Genomic DNA, 15,954 nt, shown 5'->3' with positions numbered 1-15,954 from the left:
CCCCTCAGGAGATTGAAAACATTTGGCATGGTTCCTCAGATCCTCAAAAAAGTTCTACAGCTGCACCATCGAAAGCATCCGGACCATTTGCATCACCACCTGGTATGGTAACTGCTCAGCATCCGACCATAAAGCTCTACATAGGGTAGTGCGTACGGCTCAATACATCACTGAAGCCAAGCTTCCTGCCGTCCAGGACCTATATACTAGGCGGTGTCAGAGGAAGTCTTTGACTCCAGTCACCCAAGTCATAGACAGTTCTCTCTGCTACCGCACGGTAAGCGGTACCGGAGCGCGTTTAGTACAAACCGTTGCGCAACGTAGCAAACGATCATCAAGTGAACTGAACACACCTCATCACTCGACCTCAGGTGTTTTTGTCTGGGGCTACAACATAAATGTGTGCAGTTGGGGTACTCGGGGAGAGCTCAAAGTAGTCAGTTATGTTATCAAGGTCCTGGGGACAGGCTGTTGTTCCATTACAGTGCTAACATACTTGATTGAAATGCTCAAGGGCATGGTGGTTAGTTGAATCAGATGTGTTGCTATTGGTCTGGAACAAACGCCTGTACATCATGTGGGTCCCCAGCAACAGTATTGAAGAACACTCCTAACCTATATTGTAATAGAAATCCTGAGGTCTTACTTGATCAAAAACTTCATACAAAAGCCACATCGTCACACAATAGCAGCATCAGCTGCACCATCGAGAGCATCCTGACGGGTTGCATCACTGCCTGGTATGGCAACTGCTCGGCCTCTGACCGCAAGGCACTACAGAGGGTAGTGCGTACGGCCAAGTACTTCACCGGTGTCAAGCTTCCTGCCATCCAGGACCTCTATACCAGGCAGTGTCAGAGGTAGGCCCTAAAAATAGTCAAAGACTCCAGCCACCCTAGTCATAGACTGCCCTCTCTCCTACCGCACGGCAAGCGGTACCGGAGCGCCAAGTCTAGGTCCAAGAGGCTCTACCCCCCCCAAGCCATAAGACTCCTGAACAGCTAATCAAGTGGCTACCCAGACTATTTGCATTGCCCCCCCCCCCCCCCCCCCCACGCTGCTGCTACTCTGTTATTATCTATGCATAGCCACTTTAATAACTCTACCTACATGTACATAATTTCCTCAATTACCTCTCCACCGGTGCCCCTGCACATTGACACATTGACTATGTACCAGTACCCCCTGTATATAGCCCCGTTATTGCTATTTACTGTTGCTCTTTAATGATTTGTTATTCTTATCTCTTACTTTTTTTTTCTTTTCTTAAAACTGCATTGTTGGTTAAGGGCTTTTAAGTAAGCATTTCACTGTAAGGTGTATTCGGCGCATGTGAAAAATAACATTTGATTTGGTCGGTCAGACATCACTCAACCATCACTCGATTGTGCTTCACAACAGAATGGACACAATAGAACACTGTAAAACTATGCTGGAATTGCATAACACTCATCCTCTCTCTGTTATTTCTGTTTTCCTCACAGATGTACTGTGGATAGCAAGGTATCGCGGGTGGCTTGGCTCAACCGCACCACCATTCTCTACGCGGGGGCTGACAAGTGGTCTCTGGACCCTCGAGTGGTCCGAATGGACAACACACCCGTGACAGAGTACAGCATAAAGATCCAGAATGTGAATGTACACGACGAGGGGCCCTACGTGTGCTCCATCCTCACAAGCAACAAACCCAAATCATCCAAAGTGCATCTCATCGTTCAAGGTACTGCACTTCTTCTTCTCTCAGATTCTGTCCATTTACATAGTTCACTTGTGGTTTGTGATTTGTCAATTTTCCTTCTAGACGCATAGGGCTGAATTGATATCACTGTCTTTGCTTGGTAGTCTGACTGACTTTAGTGTTAAGTTTACAGATGCTATATTTCAAAATCGGGACTGTGATTGTTTTGACTTAACCAGTGGGAAGGCATGAGAGATAGAGAGAAGGAAAACTTCTTAGTCGCCTTCGCCAGGATGATCTAATTATCTGAAACTTGCCAAACGTGATTCCCTGAGATGAAATTGGGATTTAATCTAGGTTTAATTTCAGATCGTTGATAGATATTGATTTGGGGACACAGCAAGTTGGAGAATACCGTGGCCCCGTTTCAGTGCAAGGGCTTACTAAATCAGCTGTCGATACCTGGACTTTTGTTATCATTTACAGTGAACTCAATTTTCTTCTCGCTCAGTTTCCAAAAACAATTAGCACCACTGTCCTTTTGTCGGCTTTAGTGGTACAGATCATGTAGACACACTCATTTGACGTTTAATTAAAACTGAACAAGATTAACTACGGACTAGACAGGTTTTTATAATGTAAGATCTTGCATTCAGAATGGGACTAATGCCACAACAAACGACAGTATGCATGTAATCATAAAATAATTGACATTAGACATTTGGCAATGTCTATTTCTTGCGCAACAGAGTCCCCAAGGGTTCTTTATTGTCTTATTTGAAAATGCAACTTTTTTCTAAGAAAACAATCTGTTACTCATTAACCTATTGAATTTAGCCCTGACACTAATTACTGGAAAAAAAAAAAAAAAAAAGGCAATTATTTACTTTAAAAATTAGCAGCGGCTTTATATATATAAAAATAGTTCAGTCTGTGAACACAGAACAAATTACTGTACTTAAATCATTATTCCAAACTGTAATTAACAGATCATTGGAAGGAATTCCGGCTACTCTGTATAATTACTCTTCATAATATGTCATTAATTTATTACATGCTGCTGCTACTCTGTACTTTATTTTACTCTTATTATTATCTATCCTGATGCCTAGTCACTTTACCTTGCCTTCATGTGCATATCTACCTCAAATACCTCATACCCCTGCACATTGATCTGGTACTCCCTGTATATAGCTCCATTCTTGTGTATTTTATTCCTTGTATTAATATATACACTACCGCTCAAAAGTTTGGGGTCACATAGAAATGTCCTTGTTTTTTAAAGAAGAACAATTTTTTGGTCCATTAAAATAACATCAAATTGATCAGAAATACTGTGTAGACATTGTTAATGTTGTAAATGACTATTGTAGCTGTAAACGGCTGATATTTAATGGAATTTCTACATAGGCGTACAGAGGCCCATTATCAGCAACCATCACTCCTGTGTTCCAAAGGCACGTTGTGTTAGCTAATCAAAGTTTATCATTTTAAAAGGCTAATATATCATTAGAAAACCTGTTTGCAGTTATGTTAGCACAGCTGGAAACTCTTGTTCTGATTAAAGAAGCAATAAAACAGGCCTTCTTTAGACTAATTGAGTATCTGGAGAATCAGCATTTGTGGGTTTGATTACAGGCTCAAAATGGCCAGAAACAAAGACTTTCGTCTGAAACTCGTCAGCCGAGTCTTGTTCTGAGAAATGCAGGCTATTCCTTGCGAGAAATTGCCAAGAAACTGAAGATCTCGTCCAACACTGTGTACTACTCCCTTCATTGAACAGCACAAACTGTCTGTAACCAGAATAGCAAGAGGAGTGGGAGGCCCCAGTGCACAACTGAGCAAGAGGTCAAGCCAGTTTTATTGCTTCTTTAATCAGGACAACAGTTTTCAGCTGTGCTAACATAATTACCAACGGGTTTTCTAATGATCATTTAGCCTTTTAAAATAACAAACTTGGATTAGCTAACACAATGTGCCATTGGAACACAGGAGTCATGATTGCTGACAGTAGGCCTCTGTTTCCAGCTACAATATTCATTTTATAACATAAACAATGTCTACACTGTATTTCTGATCAATTTGATGTTATTTTAATGGACAAAAAATGAGTTTTTCGTTCAAAAACAAGGAGATTTCTAAGTGACCCCAAACATTTGAACGGTGGCGTATATGTTTTTTTTTACTCTGCATCGTTGAGAAAGGCTCATAAGCAAGCATTTCACGGTTAATTCTACACCTGCTGTATTTGGTGCATGTGACAAATCAAATTTTATTTGATTTATTGTGGTTTAGAAGTGGAAGCTTTTTGCACGGACTGATTTTAATTCTTCCTCATCATATTTTCGCACACGTCACTATTAGATTGTAAAGGTGTTTGGTCTAGGATAAAGAAAGAAAAACTCACACAAGAAATCAGATTAAAAAAACAACACTCCATGTTTTATGATGAGACTTTTTCCTTCACTTTTAATTTTCCTAAACGTGACCCTCTAAGATACTGCACAACTCTTAAGTTGGTGTGTACAACATGGCTGAATTTGTCAGGTGCTTTTATTGTTAGATCCAAAGAGACTTCTCCTGGAGAGCAGCACTCTTGAGAATTGCTGTGTGAGAGCGAAGGTGACTCATGGGTTCATGGAAACCAACACAGCACGGCAGCCCTTCACTGCACCTCAGCCTTTAATATTTCATGCTGTGTTTAGCCATGAAATGCTTCACAAAAAAATGCTATCACATTTCTCTCCTGCAAGCTCAAAACGGCACGGCACTGATTTCTCTGCCTTCCTGCCTACTTATACAACACAAGGAAGAAATAGGAGTAGAATTGTTCTCGTCTCTCTACAATTACTGTATACCTTATGCAGAGTTACAGTAAAACACATGTATTTCTGCAAATGGATGTTTTGGATTATGATCTGCTTGGATATTGCTGTAATGTCAAAACTGCATCTATTTTGGTTTAGAATGAAGCCAACTGGAAAACCATATCTTTCCGAAAACTGCATGCACTTCCAAAACATCCATCTGTGATATTGATTAGAAGTAATTCAATAGGGGACAAGTAATGAAGGAGAATGTACAGGAGCCCCAGACAGAAACCTTAAACTTGGATTTTGCCTCAAACTTTGAGCTTTTAATTTTGTAGAGAACACAAAGAAGCATTGTAATAGGGTTTTATAAGGGGACCAAGGTCATTTGATCGTTGCAGAAGCAGCATTTGACTACAATTGTCTCTCAACCATTTAAAACTGAGAGAAGTGAGAGAATCACAGTTTGTATTCACAAGACATCAATGCCACATTCACAGAAAAGCCAGACTTTATAGGAAGCAAAGTTTTGTCAGAATTTCATAACATTCACTTCTGTTTCTTAATAAAATGTTATAGCTGTAACCTTCATCCATACTTTTCAACCTGGAATCTCTATTAGTTATTATATCTTAAAAATTCTTAGTCATTCTAACTTGTTTCTCAAACCTGATCTCACATAGATGCACAAGGCGAGTCGTGGCATAACATGAACACGCCCCCAAGTAGGGTACAGCCGTAGGGTACTCCCGTTACACCCATCCTAAGCAAACTACTGACATCTTTTATTAACATACTTGGCTGTCACACCAACAAATTATTGACTTGATGCAAATTCTGCCACTCTGTGTTACCCGACCTACTAACACTGACAGTAAACCTAGTAAATCTGTCGCATTATACTTCTGTCACTGGTTGTTTAGCCCTTGCTGTTTCACCGGTTAGCTGACGTTAATCTCGATCTAATTCGCTAGTCTTAGAAATGTTGCGTAACTACTTCCAGTCTTTGCCTGCCCTTGAACGGACTAGGTATTTAGAAAAGTTGATTCTTGTTGGCTTGCCTATATGGCCATTCAACTTGCCGGAGACCAGCTGGGGAGACAACCCTACCAAATGGCGCTAAGTAGACTAAGGCAATATCTATACCTATTTGGTGGAATCTCCAGGTTTGCATAAATATCCAAGTGTTGAAGAATATTATAGCTGTTATTTGGACAGATTCATCTCACTAGTCCTTACTACAAGCTGTAGAATGGAGTTGGTGGAATCATCCTTTAATTCATGGACACTTTCTCAGCTGGGCCAGGAGCGCTTTAATTAGGTCAGGTGGAAATGTCCGACAGATCTCAACTCATTAAATGGAGGAAACCTCCACCGCCCGACCTTGCTGCCTTCTATGAATCAACACAAACTACCAAGTAAATATACCACTTTGTGGTTAAAGGAATTCCTGCCTCAGTCTCATCCATTCTTCTGTCACCTGACCTGTGACCACCTGTTCACTTTCACTATTGTTAGTCATCCTACCTGTCCAGCTACCCACACAGATTCCAATAATCTTTCACAAGATAACTAACAAACTTTATGCAATACACATAGCTAGTTAGATACAAAAGAGTGTTAGCGACTTACTAGTGATGAAGTGCTTCGAACACACATAAATGTATCGAGTAACCGTAGCCCACAGCTTTCCATCATCATCATCATCATTGCGGAAACCATGAGGTTCATCTAACCTGGTCCCTGGGCAGTTGATAAAACTTAATTTGGTGGTGTTTTCTCCCAGTATTGTTCAGACAAAATGGTACGCAACAGCTTTTCGGCATCTTAAAAGCAGGGTTAGCTAGCTAGTTGAAGAAAGTCAGTCGGAATCGGCTCTTTGGTTGGTAATTGTGACGTATATTCCATGCAAAGCTATATCTGTTCAAAGTGTTTTTAAGCATGATGTAGTGTGTTAAGACGACATGGAAGTATGTTTAAAAATGACCAACCAACCATATCCAAAATGTTTATAGAATGATTTAAAAAAAAGAATACAGCCATTGTCGGGTTATGAGTAAACTAGGCAATTTAACATAGGAGAAACGGGAGTACCCTACAGCTGTACACTGCTCAGAGGCATGGTCATGTTAAGCCTCGCCACGTATATCTATTGTGAGTTATAACATTGATATGGCTTTTTAGCATAAATCCACAAAGGCAGAATAGAACGATTACCAAATAGCTCAACTCAGGAATATCATCAACAAAAGCCATTCTACAAAGGCATTTATCCCTACTACAATAAGCATTGTACTGTATAGACATTTTATTACATTACAATCATGTGACCCTTACATTGAAAGATGCTGAACCTATTTTATTGGCATTTCATACTGAGATGCACTCCATACCTGATCAACTTGTCTGTAAGTCTCTTTATAAGAAAACCCAATGAACTCTTACTAACAAGTGAAAAGTGTGCTTCTAGATGTTTCAGAAATGTGAAAATGAGTTCAGTTTGCATTCACAAATGTAGTCTAATTAATTATATGAAGAAAATAAATGGTGGAGGGCTATACATCAACATGGTCTATTTCACTTTATTATCAGCCACCCAAAGACCCCCCATTCCCACCCCAACAACTGGCTTGACCACACAATTTATTTTCATCATGAGCAAAAGCAATTGGTTTTCTACCCAAAGTTGCAAAGAAAATGTTGTGATCCATTTAATAAACATAAAGAGACCAGCAAAATGAATATAAGGGAATAGCCAGAACTGCAGCATCTAGTAGGCAAAGCTGGGTACTTTCACACTAATTTATGGTAAAGAATGCAAGTGACTTCAATGACTGGTTTCTCTGAACAGGGGAATAAAACATCACCAGATTCACAGGAAATACATTACAAAGGTTGAAGAAGCAAAACTCCAAGCAGCAGCTTCATAGTACTTGTCAGACATAGAGAACTGATACTTTATACTGGTTGTTGGGGTGGAATTGGCGTGAGGGGTCTGTGGGTGGCTATTGATAATTTTATTGGATTCCTCATGTCTTACTCATTGTTAGGACGAATGATGGTCCAAATCAGAGGTTATGTACTATATTTATTGAAGATTAAATAAATCCTATAAATTAAAATTGTCATTTTGGGTGCAATTAATTTAGCTTAATTAAATTATAAATTCAACCAAATAATGTTTCAGGAATACTAATCTTATCTGTTTCTAATTACAGAAACGCTTTCAGAACAATCTGAAATGGTGGTTGACATGGCTTGCTGAAATTACATGGAATGACCCATGAGGGAGAGGTTGTTGTCCTGGTACCACACTGCCAAGTTTCTGACTTGCTCCCTATAGGCTGCCTCATCGTCGCCGTAGATCAGTCCTATCACCGTTGTGTCGTTAGCAAACTTGATGATTGTGTTGGAGTCGTGTGTGGCGGCGCAGTCATGGGTAAACAGGTAGTACAGAAGGGGACTAAGCACACACCCCTGAGGGGGTCATGCTCTGATGGTCAGCTTGGCGGATGGATTGTTGCCTACCCTCACCACCTAGGGGCGGCCCGTCAGGAAGTCCCAGACACAGTTGCAGAGGGAAGTGTTCAGTCCCAGGGTCCTGAGCTTGGTGATGAGCTTGGTAACTATGGTGTTAAATGCTGAGCTGTTGTCAATAAACAGCATCCAGGTGGGTGAGGGGCAGTGTGAAGCGCAATAGAAATTGCATTATCTGTGGATCTGTTAAAGCAATATATGAATTGGAATGGGCAGGGTGACTGGGATGATGGTGTTGATGTCAGCTATGACCAGACTTTCAAAGCATTCCATGGCTATAGATGTGAGTGCTACGGGGTGATTAGTCAAATAGGCAGGTTACTTTGGCATTCTTGGGCACAGAGACTATGGTGGTCTGCTTGAAACAAGTTGGTATTACAGACCAGGTCACAGATAGGTTGAAAATGTAATTGAAGACACTTGGTATTCCGTCTGGCCCCACGGCATTGGGAATGTTAACCTGTTTAAAGGTCTTACTCACATCGGCTATGGAGAACAAGCTCAGACAGTCGTCCGGAACAGCTGGTGCCGTCATGCATCGTCCAGTGTTGCTTGCCTCGAAGCGAGCATAGAAGGCATTTAGCTCGTCTGGTATGCTTGCATCGCTTGGCAGCTCGTGGCTGGGCTTCCCTTTGTAATCTGTGATAGTTTGCAAGCCCTGCCACATCAGTCAAGCGTCAGAGCCAGCGTAATAGGATTAGTAGTAATAAAAACTGTAGTCAGCCAACCAAGTAGCAACCCAGCTTTACGCCAGGAGAGAGAACGATTGGGAAGTCCATAAGGACAGTACTGCCTTAGTGGTCCTTCTGGCCCCCACAGGCCCTCCCGTCTACCACCGCCACTGAAATTGAGTTCCATGTTAACCTGCACAGAGGGAAGGCCTCCAGTCCAGCGGGAAACGTCAATCAGCCAAGTGACCTTGTCCACTGATACCACCAGGAATAAGGCACCTGCTTCCATGGTGACTGTACGGAGAAGCTAAACCTGAGCCAACTGCATTCAAGACACACTACTAAAAGGAATATGTTATCTAAAGTAAAGCTCTTTGCTGCATACCTTAAGTTTATATCCAGTACTAGAGTTGATGTAAGTGGAAAAGAGCTGGAATGTGAGGAGTGGAAAAGAGATCAATTGATAGCCCTACAAATTTGAGTGCATTCTGATTCTCAGATTTGTTAAAATCATGGTAATAGCAGCTAGAAAATGAGGCTGAGTTGTGGTGCAGAGACGGGCCAGGTGTGTTTTGCTATGTTTAACTCCCTTTTGGTACCATGGGATGTACTGCCCTCACACCAGTGCAGACAGTGACTCATAAGTAAAAGGGAATAAGGTTTGCTGACCATATGCTCAATACAGTGCCCATGGGAATCATTTAGAATGGGTCACACATCGAATCATTTAGAATGGGTCACACATCGAATCATTTAGAATGGGTCACCACGCTCAAGTCACCACGCTCAAGGGGAATAGCCTATGCAACTGCCAACACCTCAAATATGTCGACACATTTACGTTGACATCACCCCAGTATACTGGAACAACACAACATGTCTCCCCTCTGTATTCAAGCAGCCCTTGGTAGCTGACTCTGATCGGGCCAAAGAAATTACAAGAAATTACAAGAAATTTACAGTCTTTAGTTTATAGCTGCAAATATGGGGTTTCAGCACCTCGTGAAAGTGCTCGGGCCACGTTACGAACTTCCCTCTTGCACTTATTTCAGCAAACAGGTAGTACCCGCTCTATATAATGCAAGCAAACCAAGTTTTCAATGAACTGGCCTATGCACCCTGTGTTGCGCTTACTTAACAGTGCCCATCACATTACCCCTCAGTGGGAGAGACACGACTCCTTTATGAGAGTCATAAGTGTACATCTGGCACTGAAGGAGGCAGTGTCATGGTGTGTTCGTAACCAAGTGGGATATGGGGATGTACCACATACGACTGGGAAAAATCCACTTAAACGGCCCTCAAACTGGTAATTACTAGTGGGAAACTTGTCTATCAACCTGAGCACCCACTTCTCCCACATGGTGACCTCTGACATCCCCTAAATGGAAATGGACTCTATAACAGCATTTTCAGCAATTGAATGCAAAAAATAATAATATTTATAAAACGCAATCTACTAATGTTCTTTCTATAATTTGTTTAAAACCATAACAGCTGTACTTTTAGTTTATGGTTGACACAGCTTGTTGGCCATTAGCAAATTGGCGTTTCTCAACGAGTTCAAATCACATGACTGCATCCAACTGATATTTACAACTTAACAACTGGTAGATTCCCACCTCCCACATGGTTACAAAGGCAGCATCAGAGTGGAAACTTGAGGCCCAACATAACAATCCGGTCACAACAGACAATGCCAGAAACATTGGGAATGCTGAACATTGTGAACATTGTGAATTTTCCCGCTGTATTGAAACCAAACCGTGAACCCAAATGGGTTTGGGGAACCGTTACACCCCTACAATCCATACAAATCAAATGGGACTGCCATTTAAATCTGTTGGTTTAACATGAATGATTTATGTTGTTTTGTTAAATATGAGTTATTAATAAGTGATACAGAGCAAGTGCATTTTGGAATGTTTGTCTATGAGGTTGTTGTTTGATCTCAAATAATTTTTCCATAGATACTATATTAACATGTGCTGTCTAGTTAAAACCATGTAACTGGCACCTACTAGCTCTATGTTCTCTAACTTTACATGTTAGTATATTTATAATTTAGATAAGAGTATGTAGAAATCTGACAGAAATTACATGTTGATTCAATTGCCTGTAAATGGGATTTGGTGAGTGCTTCAAGACAACGCTAATCTGTTAAGCCTTCCCAACCGTGGTGGCCCACGTGGCGAATGTGCATAGACCCTGATCGTGGGGTGCTTGGCATGGCACTGGCCGCTCATATTAGACATAGTGAGGAGGCCTTTCATTCTGATGGCCATTCCAGGGTGGCCTTGAAACGTATGCTTTCTCCAGAGAAAAATGTCACGCACAATATGATGTGTCAAAGGGCAGGTGTAAATCAATTCAATTATAAAGCCCTCTAAACAGACTACTGGATCCTCTATGGTTTCCTCAAATGTAATGATGTGACTGTGTTTTTAGATTAGGCCTGAGTCCTCTCTAGCATAAGGGGTGTCTAAAAGAAAAAGGATTGGCCTCTCAATTCAATGCACATTGACGTAATAAGCTTTAGGACTCATTATTGGATGGAGAGGAGCCTCTTCTCTAGTCCATCAAAAGCAAGTAATGAGGCATTTGAAATATTCAGGCAACATTAGGAGAATAGAAATTGGAGCCTGCTTCTAAGCTGTTGCTTGTGTAACACATTAAAGGTGCTCTCTTCATCAATTTCTCACCTACTGAGTTCTTCGGCTATTTGGTCTGCTTCTCACTGCTTTCCCATTAACATTTACATAGTAAGACTATATTAGAGGGGGCGTGCACCAGGAGCACATGGCAAAGCACAGATGTAAAGCTTAAAGGGCGACTGCACTTCCTGATTTGGCCTCGTTTTAGATGTGGTTCATTAAGAAATGCTAGCGGCCTTGACAGAATTTAAACGTGAGTTGCTTTCGGAAGTGGAGTAACTACAATGTTGTTGATCTATCCTCAGTTTTATCCTATTACAGCCATTTAAACTCTGTAACTGGTTTAAAATCACCATTGGCATCATGGTGAAATCCCTGAGTGGTTTCCTTCCTCTCCGTCAACTGAGTTAGGAAGGGCGAATGTATCTTTGTAGTGACTGGGTGTATTGATACACCATCCAAAGTGTAAATAGTAACTTCAACATGCTCAAAGGGATATTCAATGTCTGCTTTTTTTTCACCCATCTAACAATAGGTGCCCTTCTTTGCGAGGCATCGGAAAACCTCCCTGATCTTTGTCATTGAATCTGTGCATGAAATGTACTGCTTGACTGAGGGACCTTACAGTACATTCAGAAAGTATTCACAACCCTGAACTTTTTCCACATTTTGTTCTTTAACAGCCTGAATTTATAATGTATTAAATGTAGTATTCAACCCCTTTGTTATAGCAAGCCTAAATAAGTTAAACTTAACAATTGAAATAATCAGTTGCATGGACGTACTCTGTGTGCAATGTTAAACATAATAGTGTTTAACATGATTTGTGAATGACTACCTAATCTCTGTACCCCACACAATTATCTGTAAGGTCCCTAAATCGAGCAGTACATTTCCAACACGGATTACACCTCAAAGACCAGGGAAGTTTTCCAATGCCTCGCAAAGAAAGGTGCCTATTGGTAGATGGGTAAACATTTAAAAAGCAGACATTGAAAATCCCTTTGAGCAGGATGAAGTTATTAATTACACTTTGGATGGTTTATCAATACACCTAGTCAATACAAAGATACAGGCATCCTTCCTAACTCAGTTGCCGGAGAGGCAGGAAACCGCTCATGGATTTATCAACGGCGTCTTTAAAACAGTTGCTGAGGATGGATCAACAATATTGTAGTTTCTCCACAATACTAACCCAATTGACAGTGAAAAGAAGGACACCTGTACAGAATCAAAATATTCCAAAGCATGCATCCTGTTTGCAACATAGCACTAAAGTAATACTGCAAAAAAATCAGGATCCCTCTGGAACATTCATTACGCACACCTGTCTCCTATTCCCACTGATTAGTACTTGTATAAGTGTGCCCTTTGGTTTCCTATTTTTACAATGTCCGTTGGTGCGTGTGAGTACCTGTGCTGTGTGTTTTGGCTTTCGTGCCATTGTGGATTGAGCAGATGATTACGGGTCTCGTCCCGTGGGTTAATCATTGTGTGCATCTGTTATTTATTCAAGGTACTCCTGTAAGGTTCTGCTTTTCTTTTCCTAGTCACCTTGTGTTCTTTGTGTTTGTGTTCTTGAACGTAGCCCTGTTTATTTGTGTTCTGGAAAGTAGCCCTCTTTCATTTTTGTTTATTGATTTCACCTGTGTTCGTTTCTCACCTGGTCTCATCAGCTCCCTATTTAGTTATTTCTGTTTGTTTGGTTGTGAGGTATTGTTTGTTTTTGACTGCCTACCTGCGTTTGACCATCGCCTGCCTGTGACCACGATTCCTGCCTTCTGCGAAGGCTTAATAAACATCTGCCGCGCTCTGCTCGTGAATCTACACCTTTTTCTCCCTGAGTATTCATTACACTCCTCTCTCTTTTGTTTGGTGTTCAACACTGTTTTGTTGTGTTTGTTTGGTCTTCGTCCCTGTGCCTTTACACGGCACGCCGTAATTTGGGCTTAATAAAAACCCTTACTACACATTCCTGCATCTGTCTCCCGATCCTTGATGCCAACGTGACGGGTATGGATAGTTTCTGAAAGCACTGTAACTGTATGTGTGGGGTACAGAGATGGGGTAGTCATTCAAAAATAATGTTAAACACCATTATTGAACATAGTTAGTCCATGAAACTTATTGTTAAGCACAATTTAGTCAATGTTTTTTAAGCTTGCCATAAAGGGAGTGAATACTTAAGACATTTCAGCTTTTCCTTTTTTATGAATTTGTAAACCGTTCTAAAAACATAATACACCATTATCTCAAAGTGGAATTGTGTGTAGATCAGTGACACAAAATCTACATGTAATCCATTTGCAATTCACGCTGTAACACAACAAAATGTGTAAAAAGTCAAGGGGTGTGTATACTTTCTGAATGCACTGTAAAGAGGCAATCCCATGCTTCAGCCTATCTGCTAATCATTAGTAGGGTCCTGCTTGGGGTAGAATACCAACGGTTCCCAGCTGGTGAGCTGCATAAAAATCTGCTGGCGGTCTGAATGAAAACATTCTTTCAACCCGTGGGTCGGCTTGCTGTTCAGAACAATTACATTGCGTGTTGGAAACATTTTAAATTAAGATAATACACTTTTTAAAAACCCAATAGCTTTTTATCTAGCATTGTTTCGAATTTCATTCACAGAAGATCAAAAATAATATAACTGAAATGTAGTTGTTGCATAAGTATTCAGCCCCTTTGTTTAGGCAAGCCTAAATTAGTTCAGGAGTAAAATGTGGCTTTACAAATTACATTATATTTTGTGTGAAATAATAGGGGTTGACATTTTTTTATGACTAACCCTTCCTCTGTCCCCCACACAAATATGTAAGGTCCCTCAGTCAAGTATTGAATTTCAAGCACAGATTCAACTACAAAGAGCGGGGAGATTTTCAAAATCCTCATTAAGAAGGTCACTGATTGGCAGATGCATTCGTCCTTCTGAACTGAGCTTCAGGACAGGAATACAACTGCTCAGGGATGTTACTTTGAGGCCAATATACAGAAATATTCCAAATATTCTTGTATGCAACAAGGCCCTAAAGTAATACTGCAAAAAAAATGGAAAGGAATACACCTTTTGGCCTAAATGCAAAGCCGTGTGTTTGGTGCAAATCCGACACAACTGCCTCCTTATTTTCAAGCATAGTGGTGGCTGCAACATGGTATGGGTATGCTTAACATCGGCAAATACTGAGGAGTTTTTCAGGATAAAAATTTACGGGAGGAGCTATGCACAGGCACAATCCTATAGGAAAACCTTCAGTCTCCTTTACACCGGAAACTGGGAAAGGAATTCACCTTTCCACAGGATAATAACCTACAAGACAAAATCTACACTGGAGTTGCTTACCAAGAAGACAGTGAATGTTCCTGAGTGGCCAAGTTACTTTTTGGACTTAAACCCACTTGAAGATCTATGGCAAGACTTGAAAATCGCAGTCTAGCCATGATCCCTACGTATTGACAGAGTTTCAAGAATTCTGAAAATAATAAATGGGCAAATGTTGCACAATCCAAGTGTGCAAATCTCTTAGACTTTCCAAAGACTCACAGCTATAATTGATGCCAAAGGTGTTTCTAACATGGGAACTGGGAACTGCATAGTTATTCAATTACTATTTTTTTGTTATTACATTTTTGTTAATCTTTAAAAATAAATATTTCCAATTTTTCTTCCTGGTTGACATAAATAAATGACATTCTATAAAATGTGAAGAAATCCAAGGGGTCTTACTACTTTTGCAAGGCACGTACAGCATATGGATGTCACACAGCTGAATATTTTCCCCAAGCAAAATCAACTCAAAGAAGTCTAGCACAGATTAAAACAGTTTTCATGTTGACTTCGACAAATCATAAATTTTTGTAAACAAATGTCAGCATTTTTTTCACAGACAAATGCCTGCACATCTACAACAGACTGGCGACGTGCTGTTTACAACAGCAAAGACAGCAAATGCAATTAACTAGTCCATGCTGATGGCTTTTCCCTGAACCTCTAATAAAGTGAGAGCAGCCCAAATGACCCACTTTAACGGGGGTGATGAAGCAGCAGCCCATTCCACTGCCATAAACGCAGCCCCATTAATAACATTATTAGAGTGTAAGGGAAGTGGCAATTGCCACACAAACCCAATGTTATGTTCACTCAGCATGTTCTGCACAAACAGCTTAGCTTCCATGATCCCCCGGAGGTAGTAATAGGCAAGTAATTATAATAAACTCCACAAATACATCTATCGCCTATGCACAGATTTAATATCAATGTTGAGGGGTCTAGTTAGTTTTCATTCTCTAGGTTTCTGGTGGCATCTCTCAGGGGCAGACAGGGATTGAAGTGAAATTCACTAGCTTGCGTCTCAGAGAATTGTTTGCTTTCAAGTGGATGCTGTCGATCACTACTTCAATAGCTCCCTGCTTTTTCACGTTTCCATGGCAATTTGATATAAAAAACACAATCCTAATTAAAGGATTTTACACACAACTAAATTAGAGATGTGTTTTATGAGAAAGAAATACACTTTCACATCAGGGTACAGTTAGACCATAGAAATCATATTAAATTACTAGACGTGTTGTCATAGAACCTCAATGTTCCAGAATGGGGTGAA

At 40.6% G+C, this 15,954-nt stretch overlaps 1 protein-coding gene across 4 annotated transcripts in view; it reads left to right on the top strand.

Annotated features, from left to right (window-relative positions):
• LOC110533514 (opioid-binding protein/cell adhesion molecule) overlaps positions 1–15,954 on the top strand; it is a 345,653-nt gene that overhangs the window by 249,879 nt on the left and 79,820 nt on the right. For all 4 annotated transcript variants that reach the window (XM_021617800.2, XM_036989916.1, XM_036989918.1 and 1 more), the window contains one exon: positions 1,485–1,720. In XM_021617800.2, the coding sequence (XP_021473475.1) occupies positions 1,485–1,720 (236 nt within the window). The remainder of the gene's footprint in view (positions 1–1,484; positions 1,721–15,954) is intronic.

The sequence above is a fragment of the Oncorhynchus mykiss genome, chromosome 10 (assembly GCF_013265735.2).
Source record: "Oncorhynchus mykiss isolate Arlee chromosome 10, USDA_OmykA_1.1, whole genome shotgun sequence".
NCBI lineage: Eukaryota > Metazoa > Chordata > Actinopteri > Salmoniformes > Salmonidae > Oncorhynchus > Oncorhynchus mykiss.
The sequence above is the reverse complement of the archived record's forward strand: the minus strand, read 5'-3'. Positions and strand labels throughout refer to the sequence as shown.